Genomic DNA, 26,363 nt, shown 5'->3' with positions numbered 1-26,363 from the left:
CCCACATTCCAGATCTCTTGATCCTGGCTTCCCAACTCAGGTCCCTGCTCTCCCAAGGGAGGATGGACCCTTAGATCTCCCTCTTCCCTGGTCCTCCTTGTGCCCACCCATGCCCGCTGGAGTGGCTTTGAGCACCCAGCTAAATCCCTTCAACTTCCCATCCCTTCCCACCTGTTCTCTGCACTGAGCCCCCTTCTCTCCTTGCTCCCAGAATCTGCTGTGGGCTGGCTCCTCACTGCTTGCTCCAGAGACCGGGGCCTTGTGGGCAGCACTGGGGCAGCGGGCCCCTGGGGGCTCTCCCGGCAGCGCAGGGCTGGTGCAGCATCTTGAGGAATATGCAGCCACGCTTGCCAGGAACATGGAACTCACGTACCTGAACCCCGTGGGGCTGGTGACGCCAAATATCAGTGCGTGGCAGGAGGCGGGCACGGGTGGCTGGGGTAGGGCTGAGGCCTGGGAGCTGCTGACTGAGCTCTGGAGGTGGGAGGCCAGCCTGGCCCTCCGTGCTTTGTGGGAGCAGACACCCCTCTTAGACCCAGACTCTGGCTGGGGAGGAGGTGGGGAGAGTGGGACCCTCGGCCTGGTCTCACCCTTTTCCCCCTGGACAGTGCTCAGCATTGATCGTATGGAGCACCCCAGTCCAACACGGGGGACCCGGCGCTACCCTCGTTACCACAGCAACCTCTTCCGGGGCCAGGATGCCTGGGACCCACACACACATGTTCTGCTACCTCCCCAGTCCCCCCGGCCGTCGCCCCCTCAAGGTGAGATACCCTGTGACTGCTGTCAGTTCCTCCCTCACTGCCACCCACTGGGTCGTGGCCCTGCTCCCCACCCCACACCCGGGCCTCCTTCAGCTCACACCTTCTGTCACTTTCCCTCCCTGGCCACCGATGGCCTCTCCTTGCAGCACGGACTTTTCATTCCCACCCCCTAATTCTGAACCCCATGTTCAAGCTGGTTTGGGTGTGTGGGTGCTGGGGCTCAGGGGTCACTGACAGTGGCTCCTGTCCCTCCCCTCACAGTTCTGCCCACAAGTAGCAGTGACTTGGAAAACAGTACCTCGAGTCCGGCACCCCCGCCAGCCCCTCTGGAGCCTGAGCCCGAGCCCAGGCTCTCCATCGTCATCCTCCTCGTTTACCGCACTTTGGGGGGACTGCTTCCTGCCCAGTTCCAGGCTGAGCGCCGAGGCGCCAGGTACCACATGCAAAGCGGCTCCTGGGCTGCTTAATTAACCCTGGGGTTTCCACCTGTCTCTACCCAGCATCACTCTCCGTCTTGCCTGTGTTCTTTCTGGTCACAAAGACACCCCGGGGTGCCCAGTTCCAGGGAAGCTAGCCTGTGCTGGGATCCACGTGAGCCCATATGCTTTCTGGAGCTGGGGAGAGTAGCTGGCAGGTGGGGCCTCAAGTGGGGGGCAGAGTACTGCAGAGAAGCTGCCTGCCGGGGTCCCATGGCAGTGGTGGGCGGGGGGTGGGGGGCAGCTGGAGGCCGAAGGGGCTGTGCTGGCCTCGTGCCCCAGTATGGACTGGGGGTCAGGAGATGCCCAGTGATGTATTTATCCTGAACTCACCCCCAGCTAGGCTTTGGACCCAAAGCCCAGGTCTTGAGGCAGCCCTGCACCCCAGGCCCCACGTCACTGAGTAGTAGCAGAGCGCGGAAGGCACATGAGGAGGTGGCTGCTTCAGGTTTGGGGGGGTGTCTCCTCAGGCTTCCTCAGAACCCGGTGATGAACTCCCCTGTGGTCAGCGTGGCTGTGTTCCATGGACACAACTTCCTGAGGGGCGTCCTGGAGTCCCCGATCAGCCTGGAGTTTCGTCTGCTGCAGACGGCCAATCGGAGCAAGGCGATCTGTGTGCAGTGGGATGCACCTGGCCCGTGAGAACCTTTACCCTGGAACCCTGGGCGGGCCCCGTCAGCCCCTAAGAGGCCTGGCCTGCCCTGTATCCACTGGCCCATGCGCTACTCCCCAACTTCAGATCCCCTCCCACCCATCTCACTACCCTCCTCCTGGCCCTGGGCCCCTCCGCTTGGGGTATGGCAGCTCTGACTGCCCTGTGGCCACAGGGCGGACCAGCACGGCATGTGGACAGCACGGGACTGCGAGCTGGTGCACAGGAATGGGTCCCACGCACGATGTCGTTGCAGCCGGACAGGCACCTTCGGGGTCCTCATGGATGCCTCCCCCCGTGAGGTGGGACTGTGTCCAGAGTTCTCAAGAAGTGGCTGTGGGGCAAAGGGTAGAAATTCCAACCTCCCCAGCAACCTTTCCTGTCCCCGCAGCGGCTGGAAGGAGACCTGGAGCTGCTGGCGGTATTTACGCACGTGGCCGTGGCCGTATCTGTAGCTGCGCTGCTGCTAACAGCAGCTGTCCTGCTGAGCCTGCGCAGCCTCAAATCCAACACGCGTGGCATCCATGCAAATGTGGCAGCTGCTTTGGGGGTGGCAGAGCTCCTCTTCCTGCTGGGGATCCACAGGACCCACAACCAGGTGCAGGGCAAGACAAGGGGACACGTGTCCTGATGACCTCAGCTGGGCCCAGAGATCAGAGATATGTCAGTTGGGTCTTGGGAGGGTCCAGAACGAAGGGGGCTGTGACTTAGGGCTCATAGGTGAGCAGCTGATGCCCAGGGAGGGTCCAGGAGAGGCTGGAGCCATCCTAATACCCCTTGCCGCCCTCAGCTGCTGTGCACTGCCGTGGCCATCCTCCTGCACTACTTCTTCCTCAGCACCTTCGCGTGGCTCCTGGTGCAGGGACTGCATCTCTACCGCATGCAGGTGGAGCCACGCAACGTGGACCGTGGTGCCATGCGTTTCTACCATGCTCTGGGCTGGGGAGTCCCTGCTGTGCTGCTGGGTGAGGGCCCTGTTCACTGGCCATTTCAACTGCCCATCCTGTGGGCTGCTCCCCTCCCCTGTCCCCAATCCTAATCTTGATTCCCAAGCCTGCTGTGCCCCAGCCTCTCCCCTTCTATGTGAGGGTTTTCAGTTCTCAAACACACCGGTCACTCCTATCCCTTTTTCTTCCCAGGCCTTGCTGTCGGCCTGGATCCTGAGGGCTACGGGAACCCCGACTTCTGCTGGATATCCATCCATGAACCCCTCATCTGGAGCTTTGCAGGCCCCATTGTCCTTGTCATTATGGTGAGCACCCCAGAGTCAGGGTCACCAGTGCTCAACTGGGAGTGTTGGGGGAGCCTGCCTGAGTGTGGGGTGCTAGACGAGGGGAGGCAGGTGCAGCCCACAGGCTTCCTGGGCTTGGCATCCCTTTCTGTGCTTCAGTCAGAGTGGCCACACCCTCACCCTGCACGGAAACAATGGACATGGGGAGGGAGAGGCCCGTGCCAGCCCTGCTGCTCTCTCCATCTCATCCCTCTCTGGCTCCCTGTCTCTGATGCTCTCCAGGATTCTCTTTCTCTTTTCTGCTTTCTGGCGGGTGTATTTTGGGTCACACCTGGTGGTACTCAGGGCTGCTCCTGTGCTCAGGAGTCTCTCCTGGCAGTGCTTGGGGGACCATATGCAGTGCTGGACAGATGCTGGGTAGCTGCATGTGGAGCGAGTGACTTTCCTTGTGGCTCTCTCGCTCTGCCCTGCTCTCTGCTTCTGACTTAACGCTCTTTGGTGTGTGTCTTTCCCTGGTGCTGCCTCTCTCTGGTTCTGGGCCTGTCTGCCTCTCACTCTCTGTCTCTCTCTGTCCTGCCCCATGCCACCTCTCCGGCTCTGGGTCCAGATGAACGGGACCATGTTTCTCCTCGCTGCCCGCATGTCCTGCTCCACTGGGCAGAGGGAGGCCAAGAAGACCTCTGTGCTGTGAGTTAGCTAGGCCCCGGGGCTCCTCTCTGCGCCTTCACCATACTCGGGCCCCACACATGCTTTTGCCCTGCGCTCCCTCCTACTCTCCTGGGTGTCCCGGGTCTTTCATGGCCTGGCTGGCTCTGCCCCTTGTGTATGCACCCCTACCCAGCTTCCATGCTTCTATGCCCCCTCCTGTCTGTTCCTCCCTGTCCTGCCCTGGCCCAAGTGCCCTCCTGCTGCTTGCTGTCCCCGCCATCTCCCCTCACTCATTCCATGTTTCTGTGAGTCTCTTTCATCCTTCGTGTTCCATGTGACACATGCATGCCCACTGGGTGTCTCTCCGTGTTTCCTTGTCAGAACCCTCCGAAGCTCCTTTCTGCTCCTCCTGCTGGTCAGTGCCTCCTGGGTTTTTGGACTCCTAGCAGTCAACCACAGCGTCTTAGCCTTCCACTACCTCCACGCTGGACTCTGTGGGCTCCAGGTAACACTGGTGTCCCTCCTCGCCCTCCCGCCTTGCCCAGAGTGGGCTTCAGCAGAATAGGACTGGGCAGGGCATAGACCCAGACTTGAAGTTGGTCCTCCTGGATGACGAACTAAAGCTGGTCGTGGATCCATTCATTGACCTTCAGAGACCCAGAAGCCCCTGGCCACTGCTAGTCCAGCTGCCCTTTACTCAGGTGGCCACTTTGTCCTGACTCCCTGGAGGCCCCCTGGAGGGCCCCTCTGATGCCCCCTCTCTTGCCATGACTGGCCCCCTCTTGCTGATTCCTCTCACACTGTCCCTGACTGACCCCGTGGTAGCTCTGCTCCACCCACTTCTGGCGTGTTTCTCTTCTTCCTGACCGTTGATCCTCGCTGCCCCCACTGCCCACAGGGCCTGGCCATGTTGCTGCTCTTCTGCGTGCTGAATGCTGATGCCAGAGCTGCCTGGACTCCGGCCTGTCTGGGCAGGAAGGCAGCGCCTGAGGAAGCAAGACCAGCGCCTGGGACGGTGAGAGGCTCTCGGGGCTGGGGAAGCAGGCCGGGGTCCTGGGAGATGGACATCTGAGGCTTCTCAGGGCTGTCTCACCCTCCTGCCTCCACGCTGCCGTTCCAGGGCCCTGCGGCATATAACAATACAGCCCTATTCGAGGAGAGCGGCCTCATCCGCATCACCCTTGGTGCCTCCACTGTCTCCTCTGTGAGCAGCGCCCGCTCTGGCCGGGCCCAGGACCAAGACAGCCAGCGGGGCCGCAGCTACCTCAGGTGAGGGGACACACAGCTCAGAGGGCTCGTGTTCCAGCTGTCAAAGGCATTAGCAGGTCCTGGTGTAGAAGCTTCACCCATCCTGGTGCGTGGCTGCCCCAGCCACCCGTGCACTCCGTGCTCTGAGTGGGGGTCCTGTATTCTAGGGACAATGTCCTGGCTCGACATGGTTCGGCTGCCGACCATACTGACCACAGCCTCCAGGCTCATGCTGGCCCCACTGACCTGGACGTGGCCATGTTCCATCGAGATGCCGGTAGAGGTGGGGACCTGGGCAGGGAGGAGGGAGGCAGAGCTTCTCCCTGGTTTTCCTTCCTGCTGCGCCAGACTGGGTGGAACAGCTTAGCAGGGGGATCAGCCCACCCCTCTTCTTGGGCCCAGAAGGCAACCCCCGACCTAGCCCTGGTTGTCCTGTCCCCAGGCCAGTCCCAGCTTTTCCTTTCTTCAATTCCCCGCTCCCCAGACCCTGCACCCTAGCCCAAGTCACCACTGCCCCTCCACTCTGGGCTCTTCCCCGCCCCTCACCGCCCTGCTCCTTCCTGATCCACTGCTGTGCCTTCCTCCTCCCGACCTCCCCATTCCAGGCGCTGACTCGGATTCCGACAGTGACCTGTCCCTGGAGGAGGAGCGGAGCCTGTCTATCCCCTCCTCGGAAAGCGAGGACAACGGCCGCAACCGGGGGCGTTTCCAGCGTCCCCTTCGCCGTGCTGCCCAGAGCGAGCGGCTCCTCACCCACCCCAAAGGTGAGGACCACCAAGACACCAGCTTCCACTGGGCAGGGCGTTCCCACACACCCCACCCTCAGGGACCTGGGTTCCTCTCCAGGCTCTCTGCTGCCCCCCAGCAGCTCGGCAAGAGAATGAGAAAGTTTGGCTGGGGGTTACAGGGTGACACTCATCCCTCCTTTGTGTCCCCTGATGGTTGGGGTTCAGTCAGCGCTCCCCAGGTGCTCCGCGCCAAGTTTGCCAGGCCAGACAATCCAGTGGGCACCCCCAGGTGCTCTCTGAAAGGCCCCTCGTGGTCCCACCTCTGCTCCACAACAGACAGGGCCTCAGGAGTCTTTAGGGTGGGGGTCAGCCTGGAGCCCCCCTGACACCTGCTCTGGTCTGCAGATGTGGATGGCAATGACCTCCTGTCCTACTGGCCAGCGCTGGGGGAATGCGAGGCCACTCCCTGCACCCTGCAGACCTGGGGCTCCGAACGGCGCCTGGGGCTGGACGCCAGCAAGGACGCGGCCAACAACAACGCCCCTGACCTGGCCCTGACCAGTGGAGATGAGACCTCGCTGGGCCGGGCCCAGCGCCAGAGGAAGGGTATGATGGCAGCACCCCCCCCAAGTCCCCCAAGACTCCCTCCTCCTGTCCCAGACTCTCCATGGGGGATCCTGAGCCCCACTTCCAGATCTGGGAGTATCCTGCTCCACACCCCAGCTGTACCTGCTCCAGCCCAGGGAACGGCTCTATTAGATTAACCAGCTCTCAAGTCTGTTGCTCTGTCCCAGAATGTCTGTACCCCACCCTGCCCTACAGAGACCCCAAGAGATCTCTGTCCCAAATCAAGTCAAGGGGATGCTGCCCCACCCCTACATGACAGGGCCTGCCCTCAGGGAGCTGCCCCTCCTACTCCTACCACCTCGCTGCCTCCCCAAGGGGATTCTTGTCTCCCACCCCCATTCACACCCTGCACCCCCATTGGTTCTTCCCACAGGCATCCTGAAGAACCGACTGCAGTGCCCGCTGGTGCCACAGGCCCGCGGGGCCCCTGAGTTGTCCTGGTGCCGAGCTGCCACATTGGGCCACCGCGCTGTGCCCGCTGCCTCCTATGGGCGCATCTGTGCTGGAGGGGGCACAGGCAGCCTGTCGCAGCCCGCCAGTCGCTACTCTTCCCGAGAACAGCTGGACCTGCTCCTCCGGCGGCAGCTGAGCCGGGAGCGGCTGGAGGCCGCCCCCAGCCCGAGCCTGCGCCCTCTGAGTCGGCCCGGCTCTCAGGAACACCTGGACACAGCACCAGGCCGCCTGGAGCCCAGGGACCGGGGCAGCACCCTCCCACGAAGGCAGCCCCCCAGGGAGCACCCTGGCACTCTGGCTGGCCGTTTCGGGTCACGGGATGCCCTGGACCGAAGCGCCCCCTGTGAGTGGCTGAGCACACTGCCCCCTCCCCACAGTGTTCGGGACCTGGACCCACAGCCCCCCACTCTGCCCCTGTCTCCCCAGCGGCAACTCTCCAAGGACCCCCTTTTGCCATCCCGGCCCCCGGACTCTCTGTGCAAGAGATGGAACTCAGGGGAGCAACTAGACCTTGTGCCTAGCCGGCACCCCTCACGAGAGGGCCTTGGGCCACCCCCACAGCTGCTCAGAGTCAGGGAGGACGCAGCCAGTGGTCCAAGCCATGGCCCCTCCACAGAGCAGCTGGACATTCTCTCCTCTATCCTCGCCTCCTTCAACTCCTCGGCGCTCTCCTCCTCCGTGCAGTCCTCCAGCACGCCCTCGGGCCCTCACACCACAGCCACGCCTTCTGCCACGGCCTCTGCACTCGGGCCCTCCACGCCCCGCTCTGCCACATCTCACAGCATCTCGGAGTTGTCACCAGACTCAGAGTAAGCAGGGGGCAGCCATCTGCTCAAACCCTCATCAGCTCAGGGTCACCTCCAGTGTCCCTTGCCCTGTGTTCAATGGTTGACAATGCCCTGTGTTCAATGGTTGACAAGTGGGGTGCTGGTTGGCAGACAGGTGTGGGCAACCCTAGGTTTGGCACAAAGAGCTCAGGACTGCAGCAACAGGCCTTGCAGGTCCCAGGCCCCAAATTCTATCCATGGCACCACAGGGTGCTTTGTACACTGTTGGTTTGCGTGGAGCATCACAGAACCCAAGCACCTTGTTGGGCCCAGTTTTGCCAGATCAGGTAGCACCAGGGATAGCCCTGAGTTCCCAAGCTCTCTGAGACTCAGATTAAAAAAAAAAACTTTTTCTTTTTTTTGCTTTTTGGGTTGCACCCAGTGATTTTCAGGGGTTGCTCCTGGCTCTACACTCAGGGATTACTCCTGGCAGTGCTTGGGGGACCATATGGGATGCCGGGTATCGAACCCAGGTTGCCGCGTGCAAGGCAAATGCCCTACCTGCTGTACTATTACTCCGGCCCCTAAAAAAATCTTTTTAAGAGAAAAGAAGTACCATCTCTCAATCCCCGGAACCCCATATGTTTCCCCTAGCCCCATTAGGATTGATCTCTGAGTGCAGAATCAGGAATAAGCCCTGCGCATCGCTTGGTTTGCCCCCACACACACACCCAAAAAAGAAAGAAAAGAAAAGAAAGAAAGAAAGAAAGAAAGAAAGAAAGAAAGAAAGAAAGAAAGAAAGAAAGAAAGAGAGAAAAAGTAGTCAGGCAGAGAATGGGGAATAGTTCACAAGGACTTTCAGTCTGTGTGATTGAGGTCAGTCACCCCAACATTGACTGAGCTATAGAGAAAGAGGGGTGCTTTACGAAGGGTTGAACTAGTGCGTGGGAGGGCAGGTATGTCAAAGGGGAAGGGAAGCGGTGACTTTGCATAGATTCTCTTAAGAAGTAAAATGGATAAGAAGGGTCTATATGGGGGCTGGAGTGATAGCACATTGAGTAGGGTGTTTGCTTGCACATGGCCGACCCAGGTTCAATTCCCAGCATCCCATATGGTCCCCTGGGCACCACCAGGAATAATTCCTGAGTGCAGAACCATGAGTAACTCCTGTGCATGTACATCACTGGGTGTAACCCAAAAAGCAAAAAAAAAAAAAAAAGTCTACATGTTGTAGGGAATACTGGCAATTTCTGTGCTAGGCTATAGAACTCACTTGGAAAGTTTGCTCATTCATTTATTCAGCCAGTATTGCCTTCCTCTCATGGTGGATAATATGGGTAGAGAAGGCACCTGAGGCCAGGAAGCAGCTGGATATGTCACAGGAGTCAGAGAGGAAATGGGAGGCATCATTAGGACCCTCCTGTCTTCTATCCCGGGATCCTGGCTGTTGGGGGAGGGATGCTGGGGTTCAGAATGAGTCGCCTTTTTTTTTTTTTTGGCCTTGTCAGGAATCAAACCCAGGGCCTCACACATGCTAGGCAGGCTTCCCTACTGAGCTACATCCCCAGCCTACACTTCCCCTCTTTAAGCCTCAGTTTCCTTACCTGAAAATATACCTGTAGTGACAAATTCTGTATGGATATTTGAGGGTGGCGCTTGGGGGTTAGCCACACCAATTGTGCTCAGGGATGAGTTCTGGCTCTGTGCTCAGGGGTGACCCCTGGCAGTGTTTGGGGAACCATATGTGGTGCCAGGGTCAGTGGGATGCAAGGCAAGCACCTTAATCCTGACACTATCACTTGGGCTTTAGGGGTGGAGATTTTCTAGGCAAAATCTGCGGAACATCACATCTGTGCATAGTTGGTGCTGGTTTAATGTTTAAAGACATGGGCCCTGGACCTCCTCTGTGTATGTCTGTGGAGGGCCAGAGCCCCTGCTGATGAGTCTGGCTGTCCAGGGTGGGTGAAGGGCTCTGAGAACCCTGGGAATCTACCTTTGCCATAAGGGACTGAGGACTGAGGCTAAGGTGATGGGGAGGTGGCTCATGTCAGACCTTGTGGGGAGTCCCACATCATCTGCCGCCAGCCCATTACTGCAACCATCTTTGATCTCCCTATTCAACCCTGCAGAGTTCCCAGAAGTGAGGGTCACTCCTGAGGGGCAGATGGCCGGCTGGACGGAGACCAGTGGAGGGCGATGAAGGATCGGATGAACAGACGAGACTCCGGGAGTCTGGCTGGCACCCAGGCAGCCTCCTGCCTGCCCCCAGCGTGCCCTGCTTGTCTGTGGGCATGTGAGCATGCACGAAACAGGTGCAGGGCAGGGGACTGAGGGGAGGACTTTTATACCTTTTGTATCTTTGTAACCAGAGAGATATGCTTATGTTATTTTTCGGCTTTTTGTCTCCCAGGTTCTGAGGCTGGGCTGGGAGGGGGAGGGCAACAGAGGGAAGGAGGTGTGGAGTTTGGCTCCCTTGGGTGTCTGGCTAACCCTACGTTCCTTCTCTCCTCTTACTGGGGTGAGTCAGACAGGAGGGGCAGATCCCCACCCAATTAATCTGAGTATTGTCTGGACCCCAAAGTGCAGACTTGATCTTGGCTTTTTCTTGGATGCCCCAAGGACCAAACTTCTGGGACTGGGGATTGGTCTTGGAAACTGCCCGCCCAGGCATGTATGTTTCTTATGTGGAGTCCCTGCCACTTACTGCCTTATACCTAGGACTGACGCTGTGGGCCACGGGGAGCAGCAGAGGTCATGTTTACAGAGCAGGGCTCCCCTTTCTCCTGTGGGGAGGGGCTCAGGCCTCTAGTCCCACTAGCCTCAAAGGGTGGAGGGGCACTGGCCAGCCCCCCGGACTGCCGTGAGCAGTGGTCTGTGGTGCCATCCTGCCCCCGTGCTAGCATGTACTCTGCAGGGTATGGTGGGCACCGATGGTGGAGGGGGCAGGCAGAAGGGAATGGAAGACACAGAATGTAGGTGTCACCTCCTCCCATGTTTACAAAAATCTCCCTGCCCCCAGCCTGGGCTGCAGGAAGTGACTCACTCCCACCCTCTTTTTAGTCCCTCCCAGAGGGACACTTGACTGTTAGGCCCCTGGTCACAAGACTCATTTTTGTTACTTTAATGTTCACAACTTGGGAACTTTTATATTAAGTTACTTTGTTTACAGGTCAGGAGCATTTTGCAACTTTGTTTACAACTTCCAACTCTGAATTTTTATACTTTGTTTACTGTTAAGAATGTTTTTCCCCCCATTGTTTACAAATGAAAGATAAAGTGGGAGAGGGACTTGGGGGCCACAGTAGGAGAAGCCTGGCCCTGGTTTCTTCTCACTCTTGGTGCTCCCCCAGAGAGTCCTCTGTGAACACAGACCCAGAAGGCATCATCTTGCCACGGGGAGCAGTGGTTGTGCGGTTGTGTGGGATGAGGGGGTACAAGCATCCTTTCCCCCTGCACTTAGTGGACAGTTTCCAAGAAAATTGAAAATTCTGCTTTTCTGACTGGTGCCAAATCCCACCAGCCAGGACCCCAGCTCTCCTTACTCAGAATGGTGGGCGTCAGCCCTTGGAGGGGTCTGTGTGGGGAGAGAAGCGCTGTCCTTGCTACGTCCTAGATTCTGTAGATGTATGTCCCTTCTTGGGGGACACCCCCCTCCAGCCCAGTTGCCCCTTTCCCTGTCTGTGTAAATTGTTCCGTGAAGCCGCGCTCTGTTTTGGGAATAAACTTCTATAAAAAAAACGATTCTTGCTTCTTTCTTTTGGGGGTGGAGGTGGCGGTTGGAGGGTGACTGAATGATTGAAGGGCGGGCTGAGTTTTGGGAGAAATCTAAGTGCTTTTAGCCAGCCCTGAATATTTAGCTACTTTTAGCCTATTTCTTGGAAATTTGCAAATTTCTGCCTCTTTCCCCCTGAATTCTAACTCCTGGGATGGAGCGGCATGGGGGGTGGGGGTTAAGCCCCCCCCCCCCGCCCCGTGATAATATGCGCTTTTCAAGGCAGTTGCACGGTGGTGTCCTAAGGCTTCACAGCCAGCAACCCTGCTCTGGCATTCCCGAAAGACCCAGGTCAAGCCAGCACTGAACTGCCTCCCCACCCCTCAAGTCTACTGACAGCTCTGACTCCCACCTACTTCTGGCTTTGGAGCTGACAAGGACAACGAGTTCCTCTGAGGCGCAGGCAGAGACCTCTGGCGCGGTGCCAGGCTGGGCCAGTGCCCGGGAAGGAGCCCCCACTTCAAGTTTGGACGTCCAGAGTCCTAGGAAAGACTTGGGGGTCTTCTGTCCTCAGAATTGCCTAGGGAGCAGGTGTCTGGGGGGAAAACCTGAGGGCGGCGCCCTCAGCCCAGGCCAGAGAAAGCTCCCTGAAACCGAACTCCCTCCCTAGGGCTAAGGGTGCGGTCAGTAGCACCAATCCAGTCCCCACCACTCGGTCCCTGTCCGCCGGGGCACTGAGCAGGCAGCAGAGCCGTGGGGTCAGCTCCGTCCCACTCAGGGGTCACAGGGCGCCGCTCCGGCCAGCCCCGCACAGATCCGAGGTCCCACTCGTGCAGCTCTAGCCGGCTCTGGGAGTAGTTCAGGCGAGTCACGCGGGGGAGCGCGCGCGCCAGGTCATCGGGGAGAGACGGGTTAAATCTTCCTCCTTGGGACTGGCCCCGCCCCACGAGCGTCACTTAGGGCCCGCCCCAACGCGCTGATTGGCCCAGATCGGTCCGGCCCTGCCCGGGGATTGGCCCTGGGGAGCGCGCCGTAGGTCCTGCCCCAGTCGCGGCCCCGCCTCCCGGCCCCTAGCGGGTCCCCCAGCTCAGAGGCACTCGTGCGTCCGCCGCGGGGCAGCCAATCGGCCATGGGGCTTTCAGAAGCGTCGGGGTGAGTGTAGCGGTCGGCCCCAGTCCTCTGCGTCCGCTTGCGTGTCCTCGTGGCCCCTGACTGGCGCCCGGCCTTTGGGATGGGTTATACCGCCAAGTTTGGAGGAGACGTTTCGCGCTGCAGACGCCGCGGTTTACACCAATTTCCTGCAGGCGGCTGCCCACCTACAGCGAGGGGAGGGGGCGGGAGCCGGCGACACCTCGGCCCCGGAGGGCTGTGCGGAGTCGCTGGAGCCCCGCGGGAGGGGTACCCGGGGGCCGCAGGGAGGTGGCCGCGGCCCCAGGAACCCTAGTCCAGGAGATGTGGCCGGAGTGCGGGTTGGGGCCGGCGGGTCGCTGCAGAAGAGCCCATAGCGGAGGCCTGGGTCCCTCCTGCCATACAGCTGATCTGAGAATCAGGGCTCTGGCCCTTCTGGCCCATGTGGCCTCCGAAGGGAGGGGCCAACAATGGAAGCCCCGCCCCCTAAGCAAGGGTCCCTCGGTGCGGGCGTGGGATCCCTTTAAGAAGGCCCCGAGTGACTCACGGAGGAGGGGCGAGGGGCCTCAAAGGTCTTCTTAAGACACCGGGATGCCAAGTCTCTGAGGATCTTCCTTGCATACAGTCCACTCCCTCCAACAGGGACATCCAGGTTAGAGGACTTTCCCAGGTGAGTTCCAGTTTCTCAGCGGGGGATCCTCCCCTCTAGTTTAGAGCTTCTCACAGATCAGAACTTTCCTGACAGGTGAAAGTTTTCCCAGCAGGGGAGCACTTTCCCCAGGTAAGATCCCCCCACCCCAGATCTCTTCCCAGGGGAGCCCTTTCTCCTATCCCTGGGCACCTCCCTCGGGGCCCAGCAGCCCTTGGGTGAGAGTAAAGATTCTCTCAATTCTCACAGACCAGAACTTTCCCTGGTGGGTGGAAACTTTCCCATCTGGTGAAACTTCCCACCTTGCCTCAGGTGAGAGCTCCTGGCCCAGGTGAGGTCTGTGTCCAGAATAATTCCCCTCAGGGAAGACCCCCTCTCCCCCAGAGCTCCTGTTCCCCTCAGCCCTGCCTTTCTCTTCAGTGGGAATCTCTGGGCAGGTAGTAGGTGCCCCCCACCTCCACCCCCAAGCCAGAACTGAACAGGTGGTGAAACTGTCCTGTCTTGCTATCCTGGAGACCCCTCCCAGTTTCCTATTTCTAGGTGATTCCCTCCTCACCCCCCCCCTTTTAAGTGGGAGCTCCCTTTCCAGGCAGGAGCCTTTCCCTGCAGGTGAGATCCCTTTTCTCCCTAGGACAGAGCCAGCCTCCAGGCTGTGCCAGATTAGCTCTGAGTTGAGTTGAGCCTGGAGTCTCAGGGTGCATCTTGGCTCCCCTCTAAGGCAAGTATTGCCTTAGAGGGGAAGGTCTCTTGTGAAGAGACACTGGCCTGAATAGTGGACTACAGGCTCGATCATGCAAGACCCCCTTCTTGGAACATGCTGCCAGCACTGGACTCATAGCAAGCTGGAGAAGGACCAGGATTGACTGGGGGAGGGAATGGGTGAGGGCATTCACCTTGGGACCAAGACAGTATTCGGGGCTGGGCAGCCACACCTAATTAGAAGTGTGGATTCTGCTCATCCCGCTGTCTCTCTGTGGGGACTTTGGCCCAGTGAAAGTCTTCCACCAGCCAAAGTTCAGATACTGCCCTAGCCTGGGTGTGGGGCCTGCAAAGGCCATCTGGGGACTGGATCTCCCACATACTGAGGGCTGGAAAAGCTAGAAGGGTTACTGATTTGAGGTGGAGATGTGAGGGAGGTTTGGCCAGGAGTACCCTGACTGTGTGTCTGTGGCTTCACACCCCAGAGAGAGGGACACACAGGCCCTGCTGTCCCCTACACAAGCAATGGAGCTGAGGAAGCGAGATTACCATGTGGAGCGGCCTCTGTTGAACCAGGAAGATCTGGATGAGCTGGGGAATTGGCACCCAGTAAAGAGGACCCTCCCGTGGAGAACCTGGTTCCAGTGAGTCTGAAGGGAAGACCTGGGACATTGGTAGGATTGAGGGAGCCGCTGGTCTAAGTCCTGTCTTATGTCCCCAGGTGTTCGCATGCTCGAGCCCGAGCTTTTCTGTTGCGATGCTTCCCAATTCTGAGCTGGCTCCCCCAGTATCCTGTACGTGAATGGCTCCTGGGAGATCTGCTCTCTGGCTTGAGTGTGGGCATCATGCAGCTGCCTCAGGGTGAGCCACCTCTGACCTGACTAGATCCTCAAGCTTTGAGGGGTGACCCTACCCCCTCTTGTCCATGACTACCTCCCCCAAATCTGAAGCCCTGGTCTCTGGCCCTGGAACATAATGGCTGTGTCCTGGGGCTGGGATCCCCTCATTCATTCAAACTCACATCGCCACCCATTCTACCTCCAGGCCTAGCCTATGCCCTCCTGGCTGGGCTGCCCCCCGTGTTTGGCCTCTACAGCTCCTTCTATCCTGTCTTCATCTACTTCCTGTTTGGCACATCCCGACACATCTCTGTGGGTGAGTGAAACAGGTTTGGCTTTGTTGGGAGGGGGCCTCCGTCCCCTGTGGAGGACAGGGTGAAAGAGATCTGAGCCAGGCAATGATGGGATTCCAGAAGAGGCAGTGTTGATGAGGGGCTGAGGAAGGTCCGCCCCAGGCTTGCCTCTCATCACAGCTGCAGATCCAGGGTCCCTTGAGCCTTGTCTCCAGGAGAATGAAGATGTTTGAAGGGCCTAGAGGCAAACTATACCCTTTTCATTCTACTTTTCATGGGGCAAAGAATCCTGAGCTAGTGGACATGGGTTGGAATAGCATAGATGATGTTGGGTGGGGCTCCCCATTTCTAGTCACTTTAAGAACTTTGGAACTCAGGGTGCAGGACTGGCCAGCACAGCCTGTATTTGCACAAACCTAGTCTGAGGGTATTTGACTGGAACTGGGCATCTGCTGCAGCTGTGGCTCAAGTGGTAGAGCCACATAAGGTAGAGCTTCTACGAGGCCCAGGCCTTAATCCCCAGCACCACATGCCCCCCAAGCACAACTGATTCTGATCCCCATGAAAATAAGAGAAATAAGGTCCCCCAAGACTTGGGTCTTTCCCAGCTGTTGCCTTTAGACCAGGGCTCTGGGGTGGGGAGTCTCCCTTGCTTTAAGTCTGTCCCCACCCTGCAGGGACCTTTGCTGTCATGTCGGTGATGGTGGGCAGCTTGACAGAGTCCATGGTTCCTGACAACAGCACCAACAACACCATCAGTGAAGAAGTGGCGATGAAGCGGGTGGAAGTGGCCTCCACTCTCTGCTTTCTGGTGGGCTGCTTCCAGGTATGCACCTCCTTCCCACACCTCTTCTGGTTCCTCTGAGGAGCCTCCTCACCCTTGTTTGTTTTGAGGTCATACCCAGCAGTGCTTAGGGCTTGCTCCTGGCTCTTCACTCAGGGACCACTCCTGGTGGGCTTGGGGAGCCATATAGGATGCCAGGGATTGAACCCGGGTTGGCCACGTGCAAGGCAAGCGCCCTCCCCGCTGCCTTGTTCAGTCCTTTTCCTCTCTCTCTCTCTGATCCCACCTCCCCCAGGCCCCCCACCCTGCTGATTGCCCTGCTTACCCCACAGTTGTTCCTGGGCCTGATCCAGTTTGGCTTTGTGGTCACTTACCTGTCAGAGCCTCTGGTCCGCGGCTACACCACAGCAGCCTCCATACACGTCTTCGTCTCGCAGCTCAAGTATGTGTTTGGCATCCATGTGAGCAGCCATTCTGGACCTCTGTCCCTCATCTATGTGAGTGAGGCGGGAGGAGGGACAAGTGGGGTGCCCCTGGACCTTGCATGCAGCCTGTGACCCTATCTCCCCTCAGACAGTGCTCCAGGTGTGCGAGAAACTCCCCGTCAGTGTGCCTGGCATCCTGATCACCGCTGTTGTGTCAATGGTGGTGCTTGTGATAGTGAAGATACTGAACAAAAAGCTGAGTGGGCGCCTGCCTGTACCCATCCCTGGGGAGCTGCTCACGGTCTGCACAGGGGGGTGGCAGGGAGGGTCCACCCCTGCCACGAGGGCATCCCCAAGTGTTGGGAGGCTAGCCAGAGTGGGCATCTGGGGACGGGAGGCCACTGCAGAAGGAAGGCCCATGTTGGTATCTTCCTTTCCTCAGATGAGTTGGGATCCATTGCTCACCCTGTGGAGGCTCCTCATACCCTCTGAAAGTTCTGTTTCAGGCCTCCCTCTTCCCTCCATAAGGTGGTTTATCCATCCCCTCTGACTCTGTCCTGTCCCCTCAGCTCATCGGGGCTACGGGCATCTCCTATGGCTGTAACCTGAAGGACAGATTTGAGGTGGATATTGTGGGCAAAATCCCGACAGGGTGAGTTCTAGCCTGTCAGGTCAGGGAGGGCTGGGAGGGGGCAGGGCCAGGACTGTGTTTGGCCTCACAGATGCCCCTTGTAGGCTAGTAGCCCCAGAGGCCCCCAAATCCGATTTATTCATGAAGCTCATGGGAAATGCCTTCACCATCGCTGTGGTGGGGTTCGCCATCGCCATCTCTCTGGGGAAGATCTTCGCCCTGAAGCATGGCTACCGCGTGGACAGCAGCCAGGTCTGGGCGTGGCAGGAGGGATGCAAGGAGGGATGCCAGGTCTTGGGGGGGGGCCATCAAGTGGGGAAGGAAGTCAGAGCTGGCTGTATACTCCCCTGAAAGGGACAGGTACCCCCATGGAGGTCTTCTCATGCCCTCTCCCTCTAACCCCCCAGGAGCTGGTGGCCCTTGGCCTCTCCAACTTTGTTGGAGGCTTCTTCCATTGCTTCCCAATCAGCTGTTCTGTGTCTCGGAGCATGGTACAGGAAAGCACTGGGGGCAACACACAGGTAGGTGGGCATCAGCTATAGCCCATGGGTGCATCCGTGCACACACCTCTGTCCACCCCCCACCCCTCACTCCACACCCTTCCCACTCTCCCCTGCAGATTGCTGGAGCCCTTTCCTCCCTCTTCATGCTTGTTGTCATTCTCAAACTTGGGGAACTTTTCCATGATCTACCTAAGGTGAGCCCCAACTCCCGTTCTGTCCCCACCCACCTCCTGTCCAGGTAGACCTCAGAGCAGCAAGTCGGCTCAGGTAGCCGGCGCACAAGGTCGTGGCCTCTTTTACAAGGTGGAGCTCTTTGGAGTGAGGTTTGGTGTCAAGGGCCAGGGGTTAGAACCTTTCAGAATCAGTAGCCAGAGACATAATGCAGGGGTTCAGACATGTGACTTGCATGCTGCTGACCCAATTTAATTTCTGGCTCCATGTATGTGCCCCCCCACCACCACTTTCAGGATGTGGCCCCAAAGCCCACAAGATAAAAATAAAGAACCTCTCGGAGTGAGGTTCAAGCTTTGTTTGGGGGGTGGCAGTGTTTCCCATGGTTTGGGGTGATTCCCTGGAGTCCCTCATGCGAGAGTGGGCAAGGTTGGAGTCTCTGGGCACCTTTTAGCAGCCTTTGGTGACGTGTCCCCCTCCTCCCCAGGCTGTGCTGGCCGCTGCCATCATCGTGAACCTCAAGGGCATGTGGCTGCAGTTCAATGACATCTGCTTCCTCTGGAAGACGAACCGAGCGGATCTGGTGAGAAACCTGGGGCCATGGTAGGAGGGGCAGCCCCAGCCCCGGGGTCCCCCTGGAACGTCTTGGCCCTTCTGTTTGCAGATGATCTGGCTAGTGACCTTTGTTGCCACCATCCTGCTGAACCTGGACCTCGGGCTGGCAGTGGCAGTCGTCTTTTCCCTGATGCTCATGGTGATCCGCACACAGATGTGAGTGACCCCTTTGGCTACCCCCAGGCACCCTGCTCCCCTGAGGCTGCTAAGTGCCCCCTCTCCTTACACTATCTCTCCCTCCCAGTCCTCGTTACTCTTTCCTGGGGCAGGTGGCGGACACGGATATTTACAGAGACATGGTTGAGTACTTGGAGGTGAGTGGCCCATCTTCACAGGAAGAACACCCCGAAGGGCGGATGAGGGCAGGGGGACCCTTTCCCCACCTGTCATATAGGCCCTGGAGTCTGGGGATTTCAAAGGTAGAAGAGGGGTGGGCAGAGAGGTGTCTGTGTGGGAGCCTGGGTGTCCCCAGCCCCCCCAGAGAGCAGACCTGCATCTGAGCACTGGTGGCAGGGCTCCGGCTCCGGGGACGCTGTTTCTGGGTCTAGTCACATCAACATTCCTAGACCCCTGATCATTTCCCTCCTGATGAGTGCAGAGGGCGGGGTCTAGACTAAAACAAGCCCCTGGTTGAGAGAGGCCATGACGGAGCAGCCCCGGGGTCTGTGCTGAATGTGCGGGGGCTGGGCTGGGGCAGGGAGGCAGCTTAGGGGAGTCCCTGCTGCTGGAAAATAGCCCCCAGGCGTCCCAAGGCCCCCAACCCGGGCCTGGATGGCGACAGATGGAGTTGTGTGGGGGGAGCCCTGCAGGCCTGGCTGAGGCCCTGGGCAGAGTTGGGGGGAACAGGACACAGTGCCAGGGGCTGGGGAGACCGGATGGGCCCAGGGGCATGCTGCAGGCAGGGTGAACACACACAGTGTGAGAGAGGAGGGCTGAGCCTTCGCCATCCCGGGTCTGTCCCCAGGCCAAGGAGATCCCGGGCGTGAAGGTCTTCCGCTCCTCCGTCACCATGTACTTTGCCAACGCTGAGCTCTACTGTGATGCCCTGAAGAAGAGGGTGAGGCAGTGGCATCCCCCGGGAATGTTGCAGGGCCCCTCAGCTCCCCAGAGTGGTCACATCCCTCCCCTGCCTCTTGCCCCAGTGCGGCGTGGACGTTGACTACCTCATCTACCGGAAGAAGAAGTTGCTGAAGAGGGAGAAGCGGAAGCTGAAGGAACTGCAGCAGAAGCAGCAGGAGCAGGCAGGGCCCGGCCCGCCTCCCACTCCCAGTCCCCAGGCGCCTCCTCCTCCCCCTCCAACTTCTGCTGCCTCTCCCTCCCCTGGGCCCCTGGGACGCCGCTTCCTCCCTAGCAGGTCAGGCTGGCGTTTCCTGCCCCCTTCCATGTGTGGCTGTTCCCAGAGCAGCCTCTGGACAGGCTGCCCCGGGGACCCCAGTTGCAGTGCCTAGTCTACGGGGCGTGAGGTTTGTGCATCTGGCTGTCCCGTGGCTTTGGGGCAGTTCTCGTTTTTGACTGGCCCCTCTCCCCCGGTCTCTCAGGGCACTGATGCCAGTATCAACATCAACATTGAAGATACTGAGTATAACAGTGTGGAGGGCATCAAGGCCAAGGTGAGGCTGGAGGTGGGAGGGGTGCTGGCGCCCATGACCCATGGGGAGCCATCTGACTTCCAATTGCTCAATTGCTCGTACTGGTGGCAGGAGCAGGGCAATAGTGCGGACATCCATAGAGCCAGATTTGATGACAAGCCAGAGAATTCTGCTTGTAGCTCTTGTCTGTAATCTAGATGAGGACCTTAAATCTGTCAGTGTTCATGGGTAGATGGGATGGAAGGGATTGGGTGTGGGGGAGGAAATCTAGGCTCAGTAAGAGACGCAGGTGGGGGACTGAGGGAGGGTGTGTGTGTGTGTGTGTGTGTGTGTGTGTGTGTCTGTCCATGTCCATGTGTGTGTGTGTGAACAAGTTAGTGACTTTATGGGGCCCTGCCATGCCTACTGGCAACTGAGGAGGAGCGATGCAGGCTCCTGCTACCATCTGTTTTTTCTTTTTGTTTAGGTTTTTTCTCCCCCATCCCCTGCCCTGGTGATACTCAGAGCTTACTCTTGACTGCACTCAGGAATTACTCCTGGCAGTGCTTGGGGGACCATATGGGGTGCTGGGAATCGAACCTGATTCAGCCATTTGCAAGACAAGTGCCCTACCCACTGTACTCTCTCTCTAGCCCCACTTTACTTTTTTTCTTTTTCCCAACCCTGGGTATCTCTCAAGCAAAGGAAGTGCCCACGACTGAGCGGTCGTTGTGCGGACCCTGTGCTCTGCTCCCTCCTCAGACATCCCTGTGGGGGTTGGGCACAGGAGGCAAATGCCAAATCTCTGTGATGGCTGCACCCTGGGCTGAGGCGGGTTTGCCTGAGTGTCCCCTGTGTCTCTCCCTGTGCCCATCAATGTGCCCATCAATTGACCTTGCGTGCGTGTGGACCCATGTGCCTTGCCCTTGCCCTTTGCTGTGCCTGCCCGGGCAGCCCTGGCAGCATATCTGCTTTCCCAGGAGGCATCAGATTCCTCGGAACCCACGTTACCTACGGAGCCCTCAGACTCAGTGTTGCCCAGCAATGCCAACGCTGACAAGTCCTGGACGGTGCCCACCCTGAAGTCCTTGGGCCTGCCTCAGCCGAACTTCCACAGCCTCGTCCTGGACCTGAGCACCCTATCCTTCGTGGACACTGTGTGCCTTAAGAGCCTGAAGCATGTGAGGGGCAAGAGGTTACCCCTAAGAAGGGCCGGGCGGAGGTCAAGGCCCCTCCGGCCTCCACCCCATCCCCATCACTCCAAACGCTGCTGAGCCACTTGCTCCCCGAGCATAGACACCCACTCCTAGCTCCCTCACTAAACATCTTCCCCACCACCCTGCCAGGTCCCCCCCTCAGAGGAGCCTCCCTCTGGGTCTGACCCCCCTTTTCTGCTGCAGATTTTCCACGACTTCCGGGAGATTGAGGTGGAGGTGTACTTGGCTGCCTGCCATAGTGCGTGAGCTGGGGACTGGTCGGGGGTGGGACCGCCCCAGCCCAGAACTCTGCCAGGCAGCACAGGAAAGCTTCATTCTCTGGAGCTGGAAGTGGGCAGTATCCTGGGATCAAGGGGTCAAGTGTCCGAGTGACTAGGGCTATAGCTTCTGGGATGGAGGTCAGGGGTGACAGAGGTCAGGGCCTGTGTTGGTGCCTGGAGCTAGGTTCCCGGTGGTTCCTTAGTCAGGGGGTGTCTCTGCCCACAGGCCCTGTGGTGGCTCAGCTGGAGGCCGGGAACTTTTTTGATGCTGTCATCACGAAACGGCATCTCTTTGCCACTGTCCATGATGCCGTCCTCTTTGCCATCCAACACGCACCAGCACACTCCACCGACTTAGTCACGGTGAGCCGTCCTCAGGCCTTCCTTGGGGCTATCCCTGTGGCCCTGGTCCTGGGGAGCCCACACAGTTTCCCCTGGGCTGCCTTGGCCCCCTCTTGTCTCTCCCTAAGCGGCTCCTGCAGGAGGGCGTGACCTCAGGGGTCTGATGAGAGCCTCCCCTCCTCTACCCACTCAGGCCACCAAACTGTGACCCTGCTTCCACCTGCCTGAGACTGCCCCCTGCAGGAAGATGGGATGGGGCACCCGCGAGAGCCCCTCAGCCCTGGGCTGCCTCCAAGGAGTCACCGAGGAGTCCCCTCCTTATACACACTCAACTCAGGGACAGGGGTGGGACTTGAGTTCAGCGGCCAAGCCTGGGAGGAGGCTGGGCCCAGGCAGACACTGGCCAGGGCATGACTCTGTGTATTCTCAGCCTCAGGAATAAAGATTTGTTTTTCCTATGCTGGGCCCGCTGCGTCTGGGGCGGGGAGGGGTGGGTGGGGGAGGGGGCGGGCATGGTAGTACACAGACCCCACTGATTTGGTTTGGTTTTTGTTTGGGGGCGGGGGGGCTGCACTTTGTTCGGTCATACTCAGGACCTACCCCTGGCTCTGTGGTCAGGAGTAGGGGACCATGCCTTGCTGGAGACTGACCACATGCAAGGGGAGCACCTTACCCCTGTCTCCAGCACCCAGACCTGCTTCTGACCCTGATGCAGGACTCTGGAGACAGAAGCTGGGGGCAAATTTGAAGGTTGGGGTGGTGGGGAAGCACAGGAGGGAGGAGAACTTCGGGGCTGAGGCCTCGAGGGGGACGTTCAGGCTCCGGCTCCCCGCACAGCCCAGCACACCTGCGTCCTCAGCTGATCAGTTGGAGTCGGAGCTGGGGGAGATCCCCAATGGCAGCTGGAGCCTCAGCCTCAGCTCAAGCAGCCGGCCTTGCAGGAGCCGAAGGGGCGCCTGGAAAGGTGCTGTACTTCCAACTGTGCCCAGAGGTCAGAGATAGAACAGTGGGTAGGGCACTTGCCTAGCATGAGATCGACTCAGGTTCAGTCCCGGCATCTCCCATGGGCCCCTAAGCATCACTAGGTATGAGCCCCAAAGCAGAAAACAAAAATCTATCTCAGGGCTGCCTTACAGTGGATAAGGCGCATGTCCCCTGAGACCACCAGCAGTGACCCCCAATCACTTCTGGGTGTGATGTCCCTGCACAAAAATCTGGGGGCTGAAGAGATAGTGCAGCAAGTAAAGCACTTGTCTTGAAGGTAGCCAACCCAGGTTTGATTCCTGGAATGCCATATGGCCCTCTGAACACCGCCAGGAGTGACTCCAGAGTGCAGAGCCAGGAGTAAGCCCTGAGCACTACTGGGTGTGGCCCAGAAACAAAATAAATAAAACTCCTGACATCTGGGCATGTGGCTCAGAGGGCAGCAGTGGGTCCTCAGAGCAGCTGACAGCTGAGGGAGCAGGTGCCAGAATCTGAGGCCCGAGCTCGCTCCTGCAAACTGAGCGGAACAGCGGCAGCACCCAGCAGGCTGCTCAGGAGCACTGGAGGAGCCAAGGCCGGGAAACGCTCCTGGCCATGCTGGGCTGGGCGCCGGGCGCTGGGCAGGGCTGCCCTTGCTTTGACTGGTATCCTGCACATCTCTCAGCCCTCCACCTGCAGATCCACTCAGCCCAGGAAGTCAGCTCTTTCCGGGCCTGCCACCTCCACTTGTCCTCTGCTCCACCCCCCTGAAGGGACCAGAGACCAGAATGGTGCCTGGCATGAGGTTGTGCCTGGTAAATATTGACCAAACACTGGGCAGGAGTGGAAGGCAAACCTCCGACAAAGAACCACAGGTGGTCAGACACACTTTGCAGAAAATGAGGTCAGAGGCAGCGAAGGGACAGGATTGACCCCAGTGTCCTGGAAGCCAGGCTCATGATCTGGCCTGGGGGCTGGAGTGATAGCACAGCAGGGAGGGCGTTTGCCTTACACGCGGCTGACCCGGGTTTGATTCCCAGCATGCCATATGGTCCCCTGAGCACCACCAGGAGTAATTCCTGAGTGCAGAGTCAGGAGTAACCCCTGTGCATTGCCAGGTGTGTCCCCCCCAAAAAAAAAAAAAAAGATCCGGTCTGTCTGGAGCACAGCTCTAGCAACACAAGCACCCAGGCATGGGGAGCTGTGTGCAGGACACAGCAGCGAGGCCTGCAGGGGACACCGGGAGAACAAAGCTCACACACCTCATTGCCGGGGGGACCTTCAGGCTTTATTGGGAAAGGAAGAAGCCCACCTTCAGAACAGCCCCACTTGGATGCTTTGGGGGCTGGTCTTTGATTTTTGCAGGTTGGCTGCCCAGTTGGGAGGGGAAGGGGCTCCCCTTCTGCGTCCTGTGCTGCCCAGGAGGCTGGCCCAGGGCTCTCAGCTCGCTCTTCCCTCATCTGGAACCTTGCCCAGCCTGTGTTTTCAGCCGGGTCTCCCCTCACCGAGGGCCCAGCTGGAACATCAGCCTCGGAAGCCCCCGGGGGGAGAACTGTTTGCCCTGTTGCCAGGCGCCCAGGTTCCGACAGGCACTGCCACAGCCATGCTGCACGCGCACTCGTACCTGCCTGTGCTGCTCCTACTGGCGATGCCCACCCTCGTCTCTAGCTGGTCTCGGCCCCCGTGGTACCAAGTGGGGCTGGACTTGCAGCCCTGGGGGTGCCAGCCCAACAATGCGGACGGCTGCGAGGTCAGCCTGGGCTGTCCTGGCCGTTGGATGGGCCTGGGGATGAACCGTATCAATTCAGTAGCCGGGGTGACCGTGGCCACCACCGTGGTACTGGTGCTGAGCCGCGCCGTGGTGTGGTGGCGGCGCACGCAGGCCCAGAGCAAGGTGAGACGTGTCCTCAGGCCCACCCGGCCTCGTAGCCCTGCCTTTGTGCTTCCAGCCACCCCTCCAACCCCAGCATCCCCACGGCCAGTATCCTGCTCCCTTGTGTCCCTCTGAGAACCCAGTTGTCTAGTCCCCATGAGGCCCATGATCACCTCAGCCTTCTCCAGGCCCTCCGGGGCTCACCCTGGCCTTGGTTCTTCCCCCCCGCACCCCGTCTCCCCTCCCTCTTCTCTCATGCCTGCCTCCTGGTCCTCTCCTCAGCTTTCAAAGGTGACCACGGACCCCAATGCACCCAGGAAACGTCGGGTCCCCATCTCTGACCGTGCGATCCTCCTTAGGGTCTTACATATGTTGGATGCCCTTCTGATCCATATCGAGTGCCACCTGCAGCACCTGGCCACTGAGCAGCAGGCTCAAATAAAGGTGACTCCGGCCCAGTGAGGGTAACACAGCTCACGTGTCTGCCTGCTGGGGAGGGCTGTGGCTCAGGGCTGGGCGGAGCCTGCTGGGTGAGAGCTCTCCAGGGGGCTCGGTGCCCAGGCTGCTCATCAAGCATTGCTGCCTTGCTCCAAACCCTCCAAAACTCCTGCCCACAAAGAGAAACACTCCTCTGGGGCTCCTTGGAAAAGCACTGGCTAGAAGCCAGAGTCAACACAGTTAGCTCCAGCCCGGGTTCCCCGCTGGGGCTGCTAGGGTTGGTGCCCAAATTATAATCTTTTCAGGGGGCAATGGGGCTGGAGAGATAGTACAGCAGGTAGGAAGCTTGCCTTGCAGAGGGCTGACACTGATTTATATCCCCAGCATCCCATAAGGTCCCCTGAGCCCTGCCAGGAATGATTCCTGAGCATCTCCAGGTATGACCCCAAAACAACCCCAATATATGTATATATATATACATATACATATATATATATGGGGAACTGGATATGCATGAAAAATAATAAAACTGTACCTTACAGCATATATAACATTACTAAAAATTGATTAAATATCTATATTCTGTTGTTATTGTTTTCAGCTGCACCTAGCTGTGCTCAGGGCTTACTCCTTGCTCTGTGCTTAGGGATCACTCCTGGAGGTGGTGAGAAAACTATATGCAATGTTGGGGATTTAATCAGAGTCAGCCATGCACAAGGCAAGCACCTTACTCTGTATTCTCTCTCTCCAGCTCCTAGAATGCTACTTTTAAAAAATAACAAATATAGATAGAAACGTAGAGAAATGGTAACTCTGTACACTGCTGATGGAAATGTAAACTGCACAGTCAGTACAGAAAAGAGTATAGGGGATTATTTAAAAGCAAAGCATGGAACCAGAACGATAGTACATTGGGCAGAGTGCCCGCCTTGCCTGTGGCTGGCCCAGGTTCAATCCCTGGCATCTCACAGTCCCCTGAGCAATTCCAGAAGTGATTCCTGAGTGCAGAGCCAGAAGTAACCCCTGAGAATAACTGGGTATGGCACTCAGGAATCAAGACAAAAACAAACAAAAAGTAAAAGTAAAGAATAGAATGGTTGGGGCTGGAGCGATAGCACAGCAGGTAGGGCGTTTGCCTTGCACACGGCCAACCCGGGTTCGAATCCCAGCATCCCATATGGTCCCCTGAGCACCGCCAGGAGTAATTCCTGAGTGTAGAACCAGGAGTAACCCCTGTGCATCGCCGGGTGTGACCCAAAAAGCAAAAAAAAAAAAAAAAAAAGAATAGAATGGTCAGAGCAATAGTACAGCTGGTAGGGCATTTGCCTTGCACACAGCTGATATGATCTGGATTCGCAGTTCCCCATATGGTCTTCTGAGTGATTCCTGAGTTCAGAACCAGGGAGTAAGCCCTTAGCATCACCGAGTGTGACCCCTACAAAATTCAAAGCAGAATTTCCCTATGATACAGAATTCCACTCCAAATCATTGCAAACAGGTATCCAGCTTGTATGCTTAGTTCATTGCAGCTGGTTCAGTGGTAGAACATGTGTGAGGCCATGAAATAGATCTCCAGCACAGACAAAAAATGGAAATAGCGAGACTGGAGCGTGTGTATCTGGAGGGCTGGTTTTGAGCCTCAGCACAGCAGAATTCCAG

General features: G+C 58.3%; 2 protein-coding genes across 8 annotated transcripts in view; both read left to right on the top strand.

The window, feature by feature from the left end:
* Positions 1-21,880, top strand: part of LOC101538922 (cadherin EGF LAG seven-pass G-type receptor 3) — a 37,088-nt gene extending 15,208 nt beyond the window's left edge. For 2 of the 7 annotated variants that reach the window (XM_055134138.1, XM_055134136.1), the window contains 17 exons: positions 212-407; positions 609-764; positions 1,026-1,197; positions 1,711-1,878; positions 2,068-2,194; positions 2,284-2,490; positions 2,683-2,857; positions 3,032-3,144; positions 3,731-3,810; positions 4,153-4,276; positions 4,670-4,786; positions 4,892-5,040; positions 5,187-5,296; positions 5,625-5,783; positions 6,153-6,353; positions 6,748-7,636; positions 9,724-11,323. In XM_055134138.1, the coding sequence (XP_054990113.1) occupies positions 212-407; positions 609-764; positions 1,026-1,197; positions 1,711-1,878; positions 2,068-2,194; positions 2,284-2,490; positions 2,683-2,857; positions 3,032-3,144; positions 3,731-3,810; positions 4,153-4,276; positions 4,670-4,786; positions 4,892-5,040; positions 5,187-5,296; positions 5,625-5,783; positions 6,153-6,353; positions 6,748-7,636; positions 9,724-9,751 (3,171 nt within the window). In that variant the 3' untranslated portion in view covers positions 9,752-11,323. Of the gene's footprint in view, positions 1-211; positions 408-608; positions 765-1,025; positions 1,198-1,710; positions 1,879-2,067; positions 2,195-2,283; positions 2,491-2,682; positions 2,858-3,031; positions 3,145-3,730; positions 3,811-4,152; positions 4,277-4,669; positions 4,787-4,891; positions 5,041-5,186; positions 5,303-5,624; positions 5,784-6,152; positions 6,354-6,747; positions 7,637-9,723; positions 11,324-12,369; positions 12,459-14,267; positions 14,427-14,503; positions 14,644-14,826; positions 14,938-15,591; positions 15,741-15,993; positions 16,196-16,271; positions 16,425-16,692; positions 16,776-16,858; positions 17,007-17,161; positions 17,276-17,373; positions 17,452-17,915; positions 18,012-18,092; positions 18,200-18,287; positions 18,358-19,007; positions 19,101-19,185; positions 19,285-19,581; positions 19,654-20,591; positions 20,793-21,011; positions 21,067-21,314; positions 21,452-21,623 lie in introns of those variants that run through there. The other 5 variants (XM_055134137.1, XM_012934203.2, XM_055134141.1 and 2 more) reach the window with 4 other exon arrangements.
* A 2,116-nt stretch (positions 21,881-23,996) lies between these two features.
* Positions 23,997-24,728, top strand: TMEM89 (transmembrane protein 89). Its single transcript, XM_004615140.1, has 2 exons — positions 23,997-24,287; positions 24,549-24,728. Exons 1-2 carry the CDS (start codon positions 23,997-23,999, stop codon positions 24,726-24,728), a joined length of 471 nt encoding a protein of 156 aa, XP_004615197.1.
* Positions 24,729-26,363: the final 1,635 nt, after the last annotated feature.

The sequence above is a fragment of the Sorex araneus genome, chromosome 4, assembly GCF_027595985.1.
Source record: "Sorex araneus isolate mSorAra2 chromosome 4, mSorAra2.pri, whole genome shotgun sequence".
NCBI classification, from domain to species: Eukaryota; Metazoa; Chordata; class Mammalia; order Eulipotyphla; family Soricidae; genus Sorex; species Sorex araneus.
This window is presented reverse-complemented; position numbering and strand designations above follow the sequence as displayed.

Excerpts from the sequence above, each read along its gene's own strand:
- TMEM89 (XM_004615140.1), top strand. The coding sequence starts at position 23,997 with ATGCTGCACGCGCACTCGTACCTGCCTGTGCTGCTCCTACTGGCGATG. Across the intron at positions 24,288-24,548 it reads GCACGCAGGCCCAGAGCAAG|CTTTCAAAGGTGACCACGGA; the intron begins GTGAGACGTGTC and ends TCCTCTCCTCAG.